Source organism: Oncorhynchus mykiss, chromosome 16 (assembly GCF_057628025.1).
Source record: "Oncorhynchus mykiss isolate SJ-2025 chromosome 16, ASM5762802v1, whole genome shotgun sequence".
Classification (NCBI taxonomy): domain Eukaryota; kingdom Metazoa; phylum Chordata; class Actinopteri; order Salmoniformes; family Salmonidae; genus Oncorhynchus; species Oncorhynchus mykiss.
In genome coordinates, this window is record NC_143037.1 from 10,080,539 (window position 1) to 10,100,400 (window position 19,862).

The following is a 19,862-nucleotide window of genomic DNA, read 5'->3' on the forward strand; positions in this document are numbered from 1 at the left end:
CAAGCCTGTGTCGAGTGGCCTAGGCACACTCCCTTACTGAACTGTGTCCTGTCGGTGGCTCGTTAAGCCCACATGCCGTAGACTGTCCTAGTTAGGCCGACTCCTGTTTGCCAATGTGGAACCGTTTAGCTCGCAGGAGAAGTTGTCTGTGGTTAGCCAGTGAGACGTGAGAGGAAGCAGAGTCTCTGTGAACATACCTCTCTTGTTTTACTAAAGCCTCTAGCTGCCATTTCTAGGTAGCGAACTAAAGCGTCAGAAAGTAGGCCAACTGTAAAAGATGAGCAACTAGACAAGGTAGCGTATTCCCTTGTAGGTGTTTGGGAGGACTGTAATTCCTCTGTCTATAGTCAAGACTCTGTAGGCCCTACGCTACCCAGTCTGTTAAACGCTTCTCTTGACGCATTATGCCACCATCAAACATCCCTCAAGGGGATGATAATGTCCGTGTGCACTCTACTCCACACAGTGGGTTATGAGCAATTATACAGCTAGTAGCAGCGTCACCATACCCCAACATGGCCAATTTGTGAATTGTGATTACCGGAAAGAGGGGTTGAGCGGCGCTGTCTGACATCCTGCCGACCACACCCAGACATTATCTTGTTTCTGTCCTTAGACTGACACGGTGAGAAGAGCAGCCTCTCACTGCTGTGGTACTGTGAGTCCCAGTGAACGCATTGTTCCTTGATCTAGTTACCCGTGAAATTAAAGGTTCTCGTCGAGTTGTTGGTTTTACCTATTCAACCTCGTCAGATCAGTGATTTAGGCCGACACTACCTCAACCAAGGCAATAGGTTTCTACAGTATTGGAACATGCAGGCCACATCAGTTCATGCTGACTGTGAAGTGAGTGAGTGGGAGTCGGGTCATCACTAAGAATAGACCTGCAACGAGGGACTATGGTTCAGACTGTACTAGCTTTACACAGCCTTCCGTTTCTCTCTCTAATGGTTGGATGTAATGCTCGTGCAGGCCGACTAAACGTTCCGCTCTTCTGGCTTCTTAGGCCGACGGTTAAGAGTCTATTTCCAAATTCACCAGGAAGCGTGACTACATTTTTATGTGGGTCAGTGAGACTCTAAAAGCCCCCCTCTTTCTTAGAGAAGAGGGATCAGAGGAGAGGGTAACTGACACTGAGGGAGAGCACCTCCTTTATGCTGTGAGCGAGGGAAGGGATTGGGAGGAGGACGGGAGAGGTGTTTTCTTGCCAACACAGGTAATTCACCTCGACTGTATTGTTGATTCCTGCACTTGTCAGACAGGTTGTATATGTGTGTGAGAGAGAGCAAATTAGGCTCATTTGAGTTTTCTAGCCACACTTATAACAACGGGTAATTTCCCTCTTCTGGGTTGATCTACTATTTGTTTTGACTCATGAGCCTGTTCCATGGAAGTAACTTATTAGTAGTGTATTTTACATTTAAAGCCCTGACATAGCTGGCGATTGCATAAGAATATAAGTAGAATATTTAAGATAGCATTCATTTCCTGGCAACTTGGTCTGAAGCAGAATGCCAGCTATGTTGTTTTCAAGACGGGGCTCTGGTAGTAGTAGTAGTAGTATGTTATTTAGCCTAGTTTGCGGGCAGTGTTGGTGCCCTGTCCAGACACGTTAGAGTGTTTTTTTCTCCCTCTGACATCTCTCTCACCTGTCTGATGGTTCAAGTTGATAGAATGCTGGGAATTTGATGATGTCACGTTTTGAGGGTTTGCGAACTAACCAAGAATGGGTGTGAGTTCCCCGTAACCAGGTATTTCAGAAGAATGTAATATTAATTTTGTCTTAGTCATCAGGCTTGGGCGGTGTACCGTGTATACCGTGGTATTCAGTGCCATTGAATCAATTTATTTGACGTTTTTCAATACATTTGAATATTTGTTGTTATTTTAAGTAAATACCTTTTAAAGGTAAATGCAGTCATCTTGCGCAATATGTTAGGAGAGAAAGCAGACGGCGTTCTTCAGTTCACCTGTCGCTTTATTTGATGTTGAGCCAGGTGTTTGTAAATGGCACAACGGGAGAAAGCAGGAGCAGGTGAGTCCAGCTGTGTATTAATGAGTCGCATTTAAATTGAAAGTAAAGATTTTTGATTTTTCTTCAATAGCGTGATCATGGACGTCCAACTATAGTTTCCCTTCACAGAAAACAGCATAATTCATCAGTTAACAGAAGTGCGACACTATTTGGCTAGCAGCCACACAAGTAAATGATAAAGCAAAGAATGTTTTTCGAAAACGATGCATTCCCATCTTATTATGTTTACCATAGAAGAAATGTAGTGAACTATATTTCCTATTGTTTTTGCTTCAAGTTAAACTTGGGTCTTGGCTACACCAAGAGAAAAGTAGCTACACATCAGTCAGCACTGTCTGCTGTTAGATTGCCTGTTCGTTAATTGTCATCTGAGTGAAGTGAAACTGAAGCACAAAATGAGTCAGATGCCGAGCAGAAATTACCATACGAACCATTTTAGATCTGCGTTTATAAAACGCTGCAAGATATTTCTATTACGTTCTTTGTTTCCTGTGTGGAAAAATGCATAAATCTGCGTTATCTAAGTAAGCGGATGAATTAATAAGGTGACGGGGCATCATATTGTTGGCTTTCTGCCGTGTTTGAGAAGTTCAAAGCCCTTTGGATGACTTGTCTGTGCAGCTGCCACTCCTATCTTGATCTTGAGTTTTTCCTCTCTGTTCTCCGCCTGTCTGCTCCCCCCCCCATCTTCTTTAAGCAGATAAGGCCCGTTGCCCTAGTGACTGAAGACTCTACAGATGCTGCTCCGATATGAAAATATGCATACTGCCCAACCCAAAGAGTCATAAGATACAGCCATATCACCTGCATATAGCCCCTACTCTTTCTTAAAGGGGGGCTGAACTTGATTGATTTGGCCTCGGTTTTGGGGCTTGGTCATTAAGGAGTACAGCGGCCATGACTGAAGCCAACTGAGTTGTCTTTAGAGGGTGGTTTAATGTGGGTGTGTTCACACGTGGCAAGCGTTTGAAAATAGTCACCCACCCTTCTGGACAACTTGTTAAGACTAGGATTTCTAGCCCCTTGATATTATTGTTGGATCAGATTTTTTTAATAGCTAACATTTTGATGGCCCTAATAAATAGAAATTCCGATTAGTGGACTACCTTGTTTTACTCCTTTTGACAGACTAATACTTTCTGAGAAGTAGCCATTATTTATTAGTTTACACATAGGCTCACTGTACTTAACTTGAACCCATTGTATAAATTCTCCAATTGAACTATTCCAGGCATTAATATATAAATTCCAGACCTACTTTATCAAAAGCCTTTTCAAAGCCAGCTATGAATACCAGAATATTTCACTGTTCTATTGTTTCCAGTTATTGTCTTATATTATCTCCAATGTATCGTCCAGGTGGAAGAGAAAAAGGATGAATAATATCCAATAATACCTTTTTATTTTTTATTATTATATGCGCTATGCATTTTGCTTTAAAAATCACAACACTAAAGTTTAAGGTGCCTCCAATATCTGATAATCTCCCTTATCAACACTTTTTAATCTTTTGGTGCCAGTGAGAATTACCTAAAAGTAGTCAAGATGACTAGCTTGATTGAGCCTCCGCGATGTACAGTCGTGGCCAAAAATATGTATTACTTTTTTCAAGTAACTCACAAGTTTTTGGTCTCCGCAATTCTTTATTTCGCTGTTATTACAGAATATGTTTTTGATTCAGAACTTAATGTCCATTTAAATCAGAAAATAGTGCCTTGCGAAAGTATTCGGCCCCCTTGAACTTTGCGACCTTTTGCCACATTTCAGGCTTCAAACATAAAGATATAAAACTGTATTTTTTTGTGAAGAATCAACAAGTGGGACACAATCATGAAGTGGAACGACATTTATTGGATATTTCAAACTTTTTTAACAAATCAAAAACTTATTTAACAAAAAAATGTATTCAGCCCCTTTACTTTCAGTGCAGCAAACTCTCTCCAGAAGTTCAGTGAGGATCTCTGAATGGTCCAATGTTGACCTAAATGACTAATGATGATAAATACAATCCACCTGTGTGTAATCAAGTCTCTGTATAAATGCACCTGCACTGTGATAGTCTCAGAGGTCCGTTAAAAGCGCAGAGAGCATCATGAAGAACAAGGAACACACCAGGCAGGTCCGAGATACTGTTGTGAAGAAGTTTAAAGCCGGATTTGGATACAAAAAGATTTCCCAACCTTTAAACATCTCAAGGAGCACTGTGCAAGCGATAATATTGAAATGGAAGGAGTATCAGACCACTGCAAATCTACCAAGACCTGGCCGTCCCTCTAAACTTTCAGCTCATACAAGGAGATGACTGATCAGAGATGCAGCCAAGAGGCCCATGATCACTCTGGATGAACTGCAGAGATCTACAGCTGAGGTGAGAGACTCTGTCCATAGGACAACAATCAGTCGTATATTGCACAAATCTGGCCTTTATGGAAGAGTGGCAAGAAAGCCATTTCTTAAAGATATCCATAAAAAGTGTTGTTTAAAGTTTGCCACAAGCCATCTGGGAGACACACCAAACATGTGGAAGAAGGTGCTCTGGTCAGATAAAACCAAAATTGAACTTTTTGGCAACAATGCAAAATGTTATGTTTGGCGTAAAAGCAACACAACTCATCACACTGAACACACCATCCCCACTGTCAAACATGGTGGTGGCAGCATCATGGTTTGTGCCTGCTTTTCTTCAGCAGGGACAGGGAAGATGGTTAAAATTGATGGGAAGATGGATGGAGCCAAATACAGGACCATTCTGGAAGAGAACCAGATGGAGTCTGCAAAAGACCTGAGACTGGGACGGAGATTTGTCTTCCAACAAGACAATGATCCAAAACATAAAGAAAATCTACAATGGAATGCTTCAAAAATAAACATGTCCAGGTGTTAGTATGGCCAAGTCAAAGTCCAGACCTGAATCCAATCGAGAATCTGTGGAAAGAACTGAAAACTGCTGTTCACAAATGCTCTCCATCCAACCTCACTGAGCTCGAGCTGTTTTGCAAGGAGGAATGGGAAAAAAATTCAGTCTCTCGATGTGCAAAACTGAGAGACATACCCCAAGCGACTTACAGCTGTAATCGCAGCAAAAGGTGGCGCTACAAAGTATTAACTTAAGGGGGCTGAATAATTTTGCACGCCCAATTTTTCAGTTTTTGATTTGTTAAAGTTTGAAATATGCAATAAATGTCGTTCCACTTCATGATTGTGTCCCACTTGTTGTTGATTCTTCACAAAAAAATACAGTTTTATATCTTTATTTTTGAAGCCTGAAATGTGGCAAAAGGTCGCAAAGTTCAAGGGGGCCGAATACTTTCGCAAGGCACTGTAAACATAGCATTGACTACATTGACACCCTAGACTTAATATTTGGTAGTACAGGCTTTGGTCAAAATAACTGCAATCAAGTGCTTCCTATAACCATCAATGAGCTTCCTGCACCCCTGTACTGGCACTTTGGCCCGCTCCTCTTCTGCTCTAGTTCTCCCAGATTTGAAGGGTGCCTTCTCCCAACTGCTGTTTTCAGATCTCTCCATGAGTTTTCAATGGGATTTAGATCTGGACTCATTGCTGAAAAGCAGTGTTTTGTCTTGATCCATTCCTGGGTGCTTTTGTGTTTGGGGTCATTGTCCTGCTGGAAGATCATGACCTTCGACGGAGACCCAGCTTTCTGACACTGGGTCCAACATTGCACTCCAAAATGCCTTGGTATTCTACTGATTTCATGATGCCATGCACACATTCAAACCCAGTGTCCGAGGCAGTAAAGCAACCCCAAAACATCACTGAACCCCCATGTGTGACTGTGGGATCCTCCTGGGTCTTCTACCATATAACCCCATTTCATTAAGTTGGCGATGGTACAATTTGAAACTGTTGTACCTTGTGTCTGAAGGTCAGCTTGAATCTGCGTGGCAGTTGACTGAGGTGCTTTATCCACCATTCAAACAATCCTTCACTGTTGTCTTCCATCAGGTTTTCTCTTTGGGCCACGTCCAGTGAAGTTGGCTACAGTGGCATGGGCCTTAAACATGTTGATAACATTACGTACGGTGGAAACAGGAACACCAAGGTCTCTGGAGATGGACTTGTAGCCTTGAGATTGTACCAAGCATGGACACTCTTGAGTCTGACCTATTCAGATAACTAGAGAATTCTCTCCATGCTCATTGCGGTACACACAGTGACACAAAACAGGAGAATGAGTTATTTTCCCTTTTCAAACTGGTTGAATGAGTGATTTTTATATTGCAGGTACCTGCAACTTACCACAGGTGAGTTCAATTCCATAGTAAATGAGAATCACCTGCTTGAAATGTAATTCATTCAAACTACTTCTAGATGGTGCTAATAATATTGTCTGGGTCATTTTAGGATTTCTTTCTGGAATTAGCTAAGCTTTAGTAAATTATTCTGATTTCTTTTTTAGTTCAACTGCATACCGAAGACATGCATATGTGGATACCAAAATATGTTTTAATTTCAATAGACTTCTGGAAGAAATGGTGCATTATTTGGAAAAAGTGCAAGGGTGCCAATAGTTTTGGCCACGACTGTATATTCAACTAGGTCAGGATATTTAAGCCTCCATATATCCACTAGTTCCAATATATTCATGATATTTGGGATTTCCGTAAGTTCATGAGGGTGATGGTTTGTAGTGAGTTCATTTACGGTCTGTTTAGGTATTTTAAAAGAAATTCCCCAAATTGTCTCATGTACATTGTGTAATTTACTGATGGTCCCTAATGAGCCCCATATAGATATTGAATGTCAAACCAAATTGACCATGGGTATTACGATCAGGTCGCGTGCAGCTGCACTCTGAATTTCTGGTGATTTCCGTGCTGCCAGCTGTGGTGCAGGTTTGAAATAAACGCAACCCAAGGAGAACTGTTGCGGTACCCATCATTCCGTGACACAATTGTTTTTTCTAATCTCTTAACTCCCATTTTTTTTTGGGGGGGGGGGTGAGACTATGACCAATTATACTATTTACACTTTGTAGTAAATTGTGACTCAAATAATATTTTCTGACTCATATCGCTGCCCCCAGGCTGTTTTCAAATCGTTGCTTGTTAGGGACAGTCACTCTTTAAAACAACAACGCTCTCATTGTTGGTCAAGGATGTTCAAGACTATGAAGCTTTATTGACATTGGTGTGAATTTATTATGGAAGTTTATTGGTCACGTACACATTTGCAAATGTTGTCGGTGCAACACAGTAATAGTTTCGAGCTCCAACAGTGCAGTAAATAAACGGTAACCACACAATACAAAAATAAGTTTACATAGGATGAGCCAGGACTAGAATACAGTGTATATACAAGTACATTGGGTGAAATGGTATGTAAACAAGTGACCAGTGTTCAATAACTATGTGCATAGGGCAAAGTAGTCTCTAAGGTGCAGGGCAGAGTACCAGCTGGTAGCTGGCTAGAACACTAAGGTGCAGGGCAGAGTACCAGCTGGTAGCTGGCTAGAACACTAAGGTGCAGGGCAGAGTACCAGCTGGTAGCTGGCTAGAACACTAAGGTGCAGGGCAGGGTACTGGGCAGAGGCCAGCTACAACACCAAGGTTCAGGGCAGGGTACTGGGCAGAGGCCAGCTACAACACCAAGGTTCAGGGCAGGGTACTGGGCAGAGGCCAGCCTTGCTCTTCTACAACACTAAGCGCCCCCCTCTGGAGAACCCTGTCGTATTGCCCTGCCTTGCTCTTCTACAACGCTGATGATGTCATTTCTGATGACACCAATCAAATAGTGACTAAATGCTTAGCAGCCCTGGCAGAGGGTTACTGTGTGTGTGACGATGTGACACGCCTGTCTGTGTACCTATTTCTTAACCAAATTCCATTTGCACTGTCCTTCAGGAATTCCTGGGAAAATCCACACCTGATTTCACTGTTAGTCTAATAGAATGGCTCTGTTGTCCACTCACTGACAATGGGGATGTTTCCTACTTAGTTTCTGGCCCTAACCTTGTAACGAACAGATACTTCCCCCTAACTGAGTACTGTCTACAGTGATATGAGTGGAAATTTAGGCTAGGTCTGTTGGGATATGTCACGTGTGACTTACGTGCACATGATTTCTGTATCTATACTGTAGCCTTGAATAAGTCACTCATTTTCAGTTTGCCACATTTTCCCACCCTACTGTACTCTGAAAGAAAAGCTGTGAGAGAACGAGGCAGAATTGACCGTTCTGAACACTACTCTGTTCCAATGGATGCTCATCAGAGGAGGAAGGGGAGGACTCTTCCTCAGTGAATTTCATAAAAATGGGGAAATGTTTGAAAGCAATTCCTTTTAGACAAAACTATACTCAACACACTGTTTTACAGTGGTCGACAGTAGCCTCAACGGCACTCTATAGGGTATCCCCGAGGTGTAGCCGGAGGACAGCTAGCTTCTGTCCTCTGGGTACATTGACTTCGATACACCCCCCTTCCCTAGACTTATACAGTAATTATGACAACTTTCGAAAGACGTCCTCCAACCCATCAGAGCTCTTTCAACATGAACTGACGTTGTTCACCCAATCAAAGGATCAGAGAATTAATCTAGTACTGAAAGCATAAGCTACAGCTAGCTAGCACTGCATAAATGTGCTGAGTAGTTGACTCTCGACCTGTGTGCTCCTAGATTGTGAACTTTCATTCATAGGCTAGGTTGTAGCAACCTCATCATGGGTATAGGGAAAATCTAGTATCAATGTAGTAGACTGAACCTATTAATGCTGTAATATGCTGCCATGGTCATAAAAATAAGAATGGTCCTCCCTCATCTTAAACGGCACTGACTGCTCTGCTCCAACGGGAGCCTAGTGTTTAATTACTGGGTAGGCCTTGCTGTCACACTGGTTGAAAGCCTAAAGTTATTCATCATGTAGTCAGCGAGGGTTTTTCTTCTGGTGATGTAGGGTATGTACTCCCTTGAGTCTGTTGGCATCAGCCTAAGCACCGCTATAGGGGGTCGACTGACCAAGGTGGTCGTCATATGCCGAAACCAAGGTCCTGCTTTTTCCACCCAACCTACGTTAGGAGATCCTCCTTCCCTGCTGCTCTACTGGAGAACACAGAGGAACAGAATAGCCGGTAGAACTAGAATCATAATCACTCCATGTTAAAGAGCGACTGTGTTAAAGCATCGCCTCTCTTCTATTCAAATAAATTCATGTAGCCTATTACTTTGCTGCAGATCTCGGCTCAGTTTAGCCTTCCCTCCCCAAATCCTTAAATGCACCACTTCATCCCACTGCATCTGCAGGATCCAAATGAGGAAGTTTACTTAGTGAGGGAGTGAGTCAGGCCTCCACTATCCCATAATCCCTCACACGCCTAATGACTAACAGCGTTCTGCAGCTGATATCAGGGTGTTAATAATAACAAAAGTATGTCTGTCTCGACTCAACTAAGTCGGCCAAGACGACAGAACTTTCATCCCGGCCTACAACATTATCATTTGTCATTTTTATGGAAGTCTAGTTTTCCCATTATTTAAATTTAAAAAACTTTATCATCACACAGACCTGAAACACTAGCCTGTTTTGTGTAGGGTTTTTGTGGGTCTTTTGAGGGGGACATTCTTGTTGTCACCCAGGGAGACCACTGAGGTGGAGTTCAGTCAGACTACTCTCTGAGCCTTAGACCACTGGGTTGAGTTCAGTCAGACCACTAGACGAAGACATTAGACCTCTGAAGTATGATCTAACCAGCCTGTGAGTATAGCCTCTCACGCGATGTGGCTTAGGAAATGTAGTGGTATGTGTAGAGATTAAGAGAAAGCTGTCAATACTCTTCCTTCCTCTTCCCGGTACAATGAGATCCAGCGGTTTTAAACTGTCTACAGGAGTTTTGCTTTCAAAGGGTTGTGATCGGGTCATGGTTCGTTACGCCCTAAACGTTCTGCAAATGTTATTCATAAAGAAAAGAATGACACTTTCTCTTTCCTCTTTCTATCTGATGAAACCTCTTGTCTGTGTGACAGGTGTTTTCGTCAACGTCTGTGTGTTGGAGAACAATGGTCTCTCCCTGACCCCTAGCTCTTGTCTGTGTCTAGCCCTTCCCCCTCGGGCAGTGTGTGTGTGAGACCCACACAGACATCAGGAGAGTAGGCCATGCTCCGCCTGTGGAATCCCTTTCTCTCGTCTCTGTCAGTGGCCGACACACACCACCTGAGCCATGTTTTTCCAGGAGCCCCTGTTTAGTTTTCTGTCCTAGTTGTTAGTCTTCACTTCCTCGTTTCTGTTTCCTTAATTACTTTTTTTTTCCCCTCCAGGAAGTTTTATGTTCTCTTTATCTCTCATCCACGTTCCTCAGATAGGGAGTGGAGACTCTTCTGATAGGCTATTATACTTCCCTGTATACCTCCTTAATCTCTGTCCCTTCCCTCTCTCCCTCTGTAGAGGTGTAGTGGTTGGGCCTGTGTGCTCCTCAGATTCCAGTGAGAATGAAGAGGTTTAGGAGACATGGACAGGAGTCCCACAGAGATCGGATCAAACAGGAGCTCTATGGGTTCAACAAGGTAAGAGCTGGAACCCAGTCAATCTGATCTCCAATGTCTACAATAAGATTATGGTCCCAATTCCAGACAATTGTCAGTTGATTTGTCCTGCCAGTTTCTATAACGTCTCTCGATTCAAAGGGCTTTATTTACATGGGAAACATGTGTTAACGTTGCCAAAGCAAGTGAAATAGATCATAAACAAAAGTGAAATAAACAATCCTACATAACCAGTAAAGATTACACTCACAAAAAAAATGTAAAAGGAATAGACATTTCTATTGTCGTATTATGTATATATACACTTGTAACGATGTGCAAATAGTTGCAGTGCAAAAGGGGAAATAAATCAACATAAATATGGCTTGTATATAAAATGGTGGTTGCTCTTCTCTGGCAACAGGTCACATCTTTCTGCTGTGATGGTATTTCACCCAATAGATTTCTCTCTCCTCGCTTTCCTCTCTCTCCCCCTCTAATTTTCTCTCCTCTTTCTTGCTCCCCCTCGTTTTTTCCCTCTCTCTCCTCTCGGCCCCCTCTCTCGTCCACTCCCCCATAGACGGTGGAGCATGGTTTTCCCCACCAGCCTAGTGCTCTGGTCTTCAGTCCCAGCCTACAGCTCCTGGCCATCGGCACACGCTCCGGCGCCATCAAACTGTATCCTTCAATAGACACTCAGAGGGAGAGTGCTGGCTGGATGGATGGCTGTGTAAGAGTGCAACATTTAAGCGTCAACATTTTTGACCCAGTTTGTCTCAGCTAAAGCAGAGGGTAGCGGTTTATGTGGAGTTATTTTTCCAGGCTGTTGCTCAGCCCTGACTACCAGACAGGCACAGTGGTGTGTGTGTGTGTGTTTCTGTATCTCTGTTTTTAGTGCGTGTTGATTCATCTGACACAGTCGTGCTCATTGACCGTGTGGAGCCAGTCGGCACGCTATTCCCCCTTCATTCCCTACGATAACCCATCATTAGAACTCTCCACTCACACAATGGGGCACATTGTTCGGTTCTAACACAAAACAAATCCTATGAATAAATGTAATATTAGCCGTTGGCAGGGCAGCCAGATAAGACCGACAGAACAGACAATCTCTTTCTGTAGATGCATGTGGACCCTTTCAATACAGTGTAGTAAAAGAAACGTGTGTAAGTCTATGAATGCTTCAGGTGTGTGTGTGGGGGGGGGGGGCATGCTTCAGGTGTGTGTGTGTGTGTTCTTTAACCCGAGGTAAGTTATGGGGCTCCAGGTGTAGAGTTCATGGGTCTACATGATGAGAACGCTGCCGTCACACAGGTCCACTTCTTACCACAGCAGGTGAGTGGCTGCTCCCCACACACACACCTACTGTACAGGCCTGAAGAGTGCTGTGGCAACCCCTTATCTCATGCTCCATTCACAACTGCTACTGAAAAAACTAACTTTCTGTGCATCCTGATTATTTTAGGAGCACCAGTGTGACCAGGAAGAGAAATCTCCCAGATAGTAATGGTCTTACATGTAAAGAATATGAACGAAGGCATCGGGGATGTTTGTATTTCTGGTAACTTTACGAAGACGACACAGGAATCCCTCTGTCTACCACTTAGTGTAGCCAGCCAGTCATTTCTCAAGGCCTTCCCAGAAAACCTTCCAAATTACATGTAGGCAGAATGATATGACAACATGATGATTAGTTTCAATCGGGTGGTCTTTTGTTTTTGCTAACTCTGCTATTGGACATGCAGTTCAGCAACACTATCAGCCAAACACCAGTTTCTTTAGGTGCCATATTTTTTATTAACTATACCCTCCCCTACTATACCCTCCCCAACTATACCCTACTATACCCTCCCCAACTATACCCTACTATACCCTCCCCAACTATACCCTACTATACCCTCCCCAACTATACCCTACTATACCCTCCCCAACTATACCCTACTATACCCTACTATACCCTCCCCAACTATACCCTACTATACCCTCCCCAACTATACCCTACTATACCCTCCCCAAAAAGATTTTCTTCCCCAGACCTAAAAAGTATTTTCCTGCTGTACTGTAAGCATTGTTGTGGACTTCCAATTTGGTTGTTTTTCTATTTAAATGTATTTTTTGTATCGAATGATTTTGAGTGAAAACCTGAAGGAGGATAAACTAGGTGAAATCACAAAAATACAAGCTTACAAAGCAGAGAACATTCTCTTTTGTTATTATCGCAAATAAATATATTGGCCACAGTGGCTGGTGGACCGAAAAGTGAGTTCTTGGGGCCCAGTTCATAAACCATGTCGCTGCTCGTTTCAGAATCACTCACGGGCATTTGTTTACACCTTGCTCAGTCGTGTTCTCTCAATAGCTAGCTTGCTAACTTCCTGGTAACTTTACCACCTAAACATCACAGACAAAAAGGAAAGGGCATATCTTATTTTAGAAGATCAATGATCATCTGTATGAATGACTGATCTCTTGCATGTCGTCACTCACTAACTTGAGACGGAGTAAAATGTCATGCATGTCAATAGGTAGTACTGATGCACGAAACCGATATTCCACAGATGACTCGTACCATTGACAGGTTTTTCTTTCAACATTTCAGCTTTTTCTAATAATCAAATGTCTTTATAGCACAACTTGCTTCAAAAGTAGCTAGAATTCATATAGGCCTGTTTTATGCTGTATCTCAGTCAATTACACAGGTATTCTGGTGCTCCTAGATTGTATGTTGTGCTCCTAACTTTTTAAAGTTCTATAAAAATGTTCCTGTCGGGTCCTGTATGTGACTAGCCATGTGCTCCATTTACTGGTCCTGTTGACATCGCTGGGAATGCTAGTCGTAAAGCTGTGGCCAACGTCCCTGGTTGGTCTGTGTTGAATAGGTTGACTTGGTGACTCTGTTGGATGACAACAGTCTCCACATGTGGACCCTCCGAGCTCACCACGGAGTCTCTGAGCTGCTGGAGACAGGACGCTTCACACTTACTGGACCACCGGGGTGAGACACGCACGACATACACCCCACCACTTCCTGACTTGATTTCTCTCACACACTCGTTGGATCGCCATGGTAAGAGATGCACTGAGAGGCACAGAACTCGATGGAAAATGGTGACATGCACACGTTCAATGACAAACACGTATGCACCTTAAATAGTCTATTTACCACCCCAACCTCTTTGGAGGACACTTTTTTTTAATGCTTTTCTGCTTCATTTACATCCATTTTTACATTTGTGTTACTTTTTATATACAGCAATCACAGCACAATAATACTATACCGAACATGGGCTCTTTAATCCCACCTCTCAGCCCATCCCACCTATCACCATAGACCACGTTTGGTATCCATGTGCCATATATTTCAATTGTTCCTTGATGTTTAGCATGAGTTTGGAGCCTTTTTAATCATATAGTATCCACAGACTGTGGTAATGATGAGAACCTTTCCTGCCAGTATTATTATATTATTGATTTGAATGTCTTTCCAAATCACCCGACACTGCTATTTGTAAGGTTCATTTTCATTGAATGTAGTGATTATTATTATTTTTTTATACCATTCCTGAACCTGTGACCAGACACAAGCTACATAGGGGCAATACCAGAATAAATAATCACGTGATTCTGTCTCTTATCAGCAACATCTACAGAGCTGAGATTGTTGTATGCTCCATATACAGGGCATTCTGATAATATTCACACCCTTTGACTTTTTCCACATTTTGTTAGGTTACAGCCTTATTCTAAAATGTATTAAGTTGTTTTTTTTCTCATCAATCTACACACAATACCCTGTAATGACAAAGCTGAAATGTTTTTTTTTGGCTAATTTATAAAAAATAAATGGAAATATCACATTTACTTAATTAAGGATTCATACCCTTCAATCACTGCCAGAGGTGCTTTGAGTCTTCTTTGGTATGATGCTACAAGCTTGGCACACCTGTATTTGGGGATTTTCTCCCATTCTTGTCTGCAGATCCTCTCAAGCTCTATCAGGTTGGAGGGGGAGTGTTGCTGCACAGCTATTTGTGGGTCTCTTCAGAGATGTTCGATCGGGTTCAAGTCCAGGCTCTGGCTGGGCTACTCAAGGACATTCAGAGACTTGTCCCTGAAGCTCTACGGACGATTCCTTCGACATCATAGCTAGGTTTTTGCTCTGACATGCACTGTCAACTGTGGGACCTTTTTATAGACGGGTGTGTGCCTTTCCAAATCATGTCCAATCAATTGAATTTACCGCAGGTGCATTTCATTCAAATCTCAAGGATGATCAATGGAAACAGGATGCACCTGAGCTTAATTTCAAGTCTCATAGCAAAGGGTCTGAATACTTTTATGTAAATAAGGTATTTTTGTTTTTAATATTGTGGTATTGTGTGTAGATTGAATTTTTTTTTGAAAGAATAAGACTGGATGTAACAAAATGTGGAAAAAGTCAAGATGTCTGAATGCTTTCCGAAAGCATATACATCAATCATTCTGTTGGTGGCAAGAATTTTGGATGATAATTTAAATTGAAAAACGCCATGTTGAATCAAGTGTTTTTTTTTTTTTTAAATGTAGGTTTGTTATCAATAAGACCATCAGACCATCTCCTTGAATCATGACGCACCTTTGCGTCCTAAGGCAAACCCGTGGCTGCCGATTGGCGTAGGCCAGAGGGAAATATGGGCAGTCCCATGATCACATCATTCAATACTGCCACCCTTCACTCACACGTTCAAAGCCCCGTATGTCTATTGTATATCTGGTGTTTTTTATGAGAACTAACCAAATAACATGGGAAAATCAGTGAAAAAATAGAGATTAAATTAGAAATAATAACAGCACAATATTGTAGATTCATGCTCATATTAAGGCAAGGCTAGAAGCTCGTCAGCCTGACCTGCACAGTTCTCTGGATCCGATTGGCTATAAGCTCGTCAGCCCGACCTGCACAGTTCTCTGGATCCGATTGGCTATAAGCTCGTCAGCCTGACCTGCACAGTTCCCTGGATCCGATTGGCTAGAAGCACGTCAGCCTGACCTGCACAGTTCTCTGGATCCGATAGGCTATAACCTCGTCAGCCCGACCTGCACAGTTCTCTGGATCCGATTGTTCTAAAATGTTAGAGGAAATGAAGAGGGAAAAGACCAGTTCTTTGTCCATCACCTGCACGCTGCCTATCAACAGAGACATATTTCATATCCTCATTATGTCCTGTTATATTCCGACAAAAAGGAACATCCATTAATGATTGCCAGTAAAAATGTTACGCATCACACTACCCATAAAGGGATACAGCTGGGATCGAACCCGGGTCTGTAGTGAAGGCTCTGAAGGCAGCGCAGTACCTTAGACCGCTGCGCCACTCGGGATGCCTTATATTTATTACATTATCTTAAATTATTTTAGTTCCGATTCACATCTGCCAAAAATGGCCATAATATAATCATAATATATCCAATCTCTACAATTAGGACATATCAAACAAACAAAACTACCTTGGTATTTCTAATATACTGCCTGTGCAATCTACAAATTCAATTCATTAAAGTCAGCCTTACCCTTCTTTGCCTCCCCTGAATGAAAATGACATGTAGTCCATGGTTCCGTAATGCATTAATAAAACATGTTTAAAGGATAAGTCCGTCATGTTCAATTCACTTTCCCATATGTCCAACCTGGTAAAGTCCATGGTTCCGTAATGCATGAATAAAACAAGTCCATGGTTCAGTAATGCATTAATAAAACAAGTCCATGGTTCAGTAATGCATTAATAAAACAAGTCCATGGTTCTGTAATGCATGAATAAAACAAGTCCATGGTTCAGTAATGCATGAATAAAACAAGTCCATGGTTCAGTAATGCATGAATAAAACAAGTCCATGGTTCCGTAATGCATTAATAAAACAAGTCCATGGTTCAGTAATGCATTAATAAAACAAGTCCAGGGTTCAGTAATGCATGAATAAAACAAGTCCATGGTTCAGTAATGCATGAATAAAACAAGTCCATGGTTCAGTAATGCATGAATAAAACAAGTCCATGGTTCCGTAATGCATGAATAAAACAAGTCCATGGTTCAGTAATGCATTAATAAAACAAGTCCATGCATAAAAATGTAAAACAATTGTAAAAATGAATCCATGATTGTAATGTGGTAGTGTTTTTATGGGGGACTACTTCAACAGGATGTAGGTATCACTCACAGCCACGTTGGAATCTTCCTGTCCTTGAACATTTGGTTGTTTACCTACAGTTTATCGACCACTACATGAGCATCCTGCTTCTCTGCTCGGTGCCTTTTGAAAGTGGGGTACTGGGCACGTCGTTGTCTCCACTATTTCACGGGGAAGTCGTTCATTAATAGACAAGGGGATGTGTTCAGCTCTCTTCATTTGGTAGTGAGTTAGCATAGCTGCTATGGGACTGGGCATTCCCTCTGCCACTGAAACGGTCAGCCAGTTGTATCCGCCGGTCTGCCATCTTGACATTGTTTCATGAACACCTTGACTTTTTCCTCTGACTGTTTGTTTTCATCCTCCTTTATAACAATATTGTTCTTCATACTCCTGCGCTATAGAGCAGGTCATTTGGCTTTCATTGTTTTATCATACCGTAGCCTCTAGTGTCTGAGGGAGTAGTTTTAAATATCGTATTTTAGGGTCCTATTTCGTCTTACTGTAATACACTTGTTTTGTTGGCCTCAACCTCCCCCAGTTGCCCAGATTATTTGAACTTGGTCTTTGACAGATTTAACCTGTTAACTGTACCCATCTCTCGTTCCCTCCGTCAGTGCTCCTCCCAGTGTGACTCGTGTGACGGCGGTGCTGACCCACTCCTCTGGGGACATGTTGTTTCTGGGAACAGAGGGGGGACACGTGTTCGTAGTGGAGGTACCGGGCTTCAGAGAACTAGAGGAGAGGAACATTAGCCTGGAGAATGTCACCAACAGGTACACACACACACACACACTCACTAACTAGTGTACTGCCTTTTTATTGGCTCACTGAGTTGAAGATATTTTTCCCCTAAACAGATGTCAATACCGACCAGACATTCTCTCTCTCACACACGTACACAACCATAGTTGATCCATTTTATTTTTTTATTTAACTAGACAATTTAGTTAAGAACAATTTCTTATTTACAATGACAGCCTACTGGGGAACAGTGGATTAACTGCTTTGTTCAGGGGCAGATCGACCAGCTCAGGGATTCGAACCAGCAACCTTTCGGTTACTAGTCCAACGCTCTAACCACTAGGCTACCCATAACGATGCTAAAACCCAACCCCGTTCCCTCCCTCTGTAGTTTACCAGAGGACTATGGAGGTCGTAGGAGCTTGGAGCATGTCGAGTCCTTACAGGAGAATCCCGTCAACCCACGCCAGGTTCTGATTGGCTACGGACGAGGCATCATGGTCATCTGGGACCTGGAGCGCCATTCAGCCGTCAAACACATCCCCGCTACTCAGGTACAGTGTGAGTCTCTGTGTTGGTGTCTGGGTTTCGAGGGCTCTGGACTTGACTTCCTGTTTGGCTGTGTATCTCTCTAGCAACTAGAGAGCGTGTGGTGGACGGAGGACGGTGGCCATGTTCTCAGTTCCCATAGCGACGGGAGCTACTGTCGCTGGATGGTGGCCGGGGAGGGGACACAGAGCGAACCGGAGAAGTCCGAAGTACCGTACGGTGAGGGAGCATCACAAGTCGATGTCCTGTTCCTCTCTGTTGAACCTCACAGAACATAGTGACGGGAGTGAGGACGGTATTGGTTGAATGCTGAATGGGTTAGTTGATTGACTGGATGGTTTGTCTCTCCCGTGCAGGCCACTTCCCCTGTAAGGCCATCTCTAAAATCATCCAGCTCCCTACAGAACAAGGGTGAGTTTCTTTCTTTTGTCTGTCTGTCTGTCCCCTTCTTCTCGCTGCATCAACCTGTTCCACATGAATCCAAGTGTAAAGATCAGCTCGTCTGTCTTCTCCGTGTGTCCAGGCCTCCGTTCCTCTTCCTCAGTGGCGGCATGCCCCGGGCCAGCTACGGAGACAGACACTGTATCAGTGTGATCCACAGTAAAACACACGTGGCTCTGGACTTCACCTCCAGAATCATCGACTTCTTCGTCATCAGAGACGGACCAGACCATACAGGTAGCAAGGCAGGGGGATACACACACACACACACACACACACACACACACACACCCACCCAGTCTAACCCCTCTCCCTCTGTCCAGGCGACCCCAGTGCGTTGGTGGTCTTAGTAGAAGAGGAGTTGGTAGTGATTGATCTCCAGACTGAAGGGTGGCCGGTCATCCAGACTCCGTACCTGGTGCCTCTCCACTGTTCGGCCATCACCTGCTCCCACCATGTCTCTGCTATACCCCTGAAGATGTGGGAGAGGGTCCTGTCTGCCGGAGCACTGCAGAACACACACTACTCTAAGAAGGTTGTTGAGACACACACACACACACACACACACACACACACACACACACTGCTCAAGCAAGTTCCTGCACCACACATACAGGCACACATGCAAACACCTGAGCAGAAAGTCAGTCTGAATTGGCGCTCAAATTGAATAAACTCTCTCATCCTCTTTCTTCCCCCGTCCCTTCTCTCTCTCCTTCTCTCATCCTCTTTCTTCCCCCCGTCCCTTCTCTCTCTCTCATCCTCTTTCTTCCCCGTGCCTTCTTTCTCTCCTTCTCTCATCCTCTTTCTCCCCCGTCCCTTCTCTCTCTCCTTCTCTCATCCTCTTTCTCCCCCTGTCCCTTCTCTCTCTCCCTCTGTCTAGCCGTGGCCTATAACAGGAGGACAGAACCTGTCTCCCGACGCTCCTCAGCGAGACCTACTTCTCACAGGGTCAGTGGACATTCACAGCTCATCAGTTTCTTTACCAACACTTAACATAGGATCTATGTATAGACCGTGAACAGGGTTTCAAAGGGTTAAAATCATATTTCTCTGGTTGTTAATCCTCACAAACGTGTCCTAATATCCTCCCTCCCTCTCTCCTAGGCACGAGGACGGCACGGTGCGTTTCTGGGACGCGTCGGGAGTCTGTCTGTACCCCATGTACAAGCTGAGCACGGCAGGGGTGTTCCTCACTGACGCAGAACCCAATGACAACATGAACCAGTGCACAGAGGGAGAGTGGCCACCTTTCAGAAAGGTGGGGTGTGTGTGTGTATAAATAACCAGTGTTACCACCATTCTGATGTGTGTGTGTGTGTGTGTAATAACATAATGGTGTCCCTGTAGGAAGGTGTGTTTGTTTTACAGGAAATGTGTGTTTACTGACTCAGAATGAATAACCAGCCGAATCACACCCAGAGACGGTGTGTTAAATATGTCCCCCT

The 19,862-nt window shown here is 43.4% G+C and overlaps 1 protein-coding gene across 4 annotated transcripts in view; it reads left to right on the forward strand.

The window, feature by feature from the left end:
* Positions 1 to 19,862, forward strand: part of llgl2 (LLGL scribble cell polarity complex component 2) — a 34,311-nt gene that overhangs the window by 3,994 nt on the left and 10,455 nt on the right. For 2 of the 4 annotated variants that reach the window (XM_021564702.3, XM_090201861.1), the window contains exons 1-13: positions 609 to 1,216; positions 10,439 to 10,557; positions 11,096 to 11,193; positions 11,769 to 11,850; positions 13,395 to 13,510; positions 17,298 to 17,456; positions 17,816 to 17,978; positions 18,060 to 18,192; positions 18,330 to 18,384; positions 18,497 to 18,651; positions 18,738 to 18,949; positions 19,298 to 19,365; positions 19,522 to 19,675. In XM_021564702.3, the coding sequence (XP_021420377.2) occupies positions 10,483 to 10,557; positions 11,096 to 11,193; positions 11,769 to 11,850; positions 13,395 to 13,510; positions 17,298 to 17,456; positions 17,816 to 17,978; positions 18,060 to 18,192; positions 18,330 to 18,384; positions 18,497 to 18,651; positions 18,738 to 18,949; positions 19,298 to 19,365; positions 19,522 to 19,675 (1,470 nt within the window). In that variant the 5' untranslated portion in view covers positions 609 to 1,216; positions 10,439 to 10,482. Of the gene's footprint in view, positions 1 to 608; positions 1,217 to 10,438; positions 10,558 to 11,095; positions 11,194 to 11,768; positions 11,851 to 13,394; positions 13,511 to 17,297; positions 17,457 to 17,815; positions 17,979 to 18,059; positions 18,193 to 18,329; positions 18,385 to 18,496; positions 18,652 to 18,737; positions 18,950 to 19,297; positions 19,366 to 19,521; positions 19,676 to 19,862 lie in introns of those variants that run through there. The other 2 variants (XM_021564701.3, XM_021564704.3) reach the window with 1 other exon arrangement.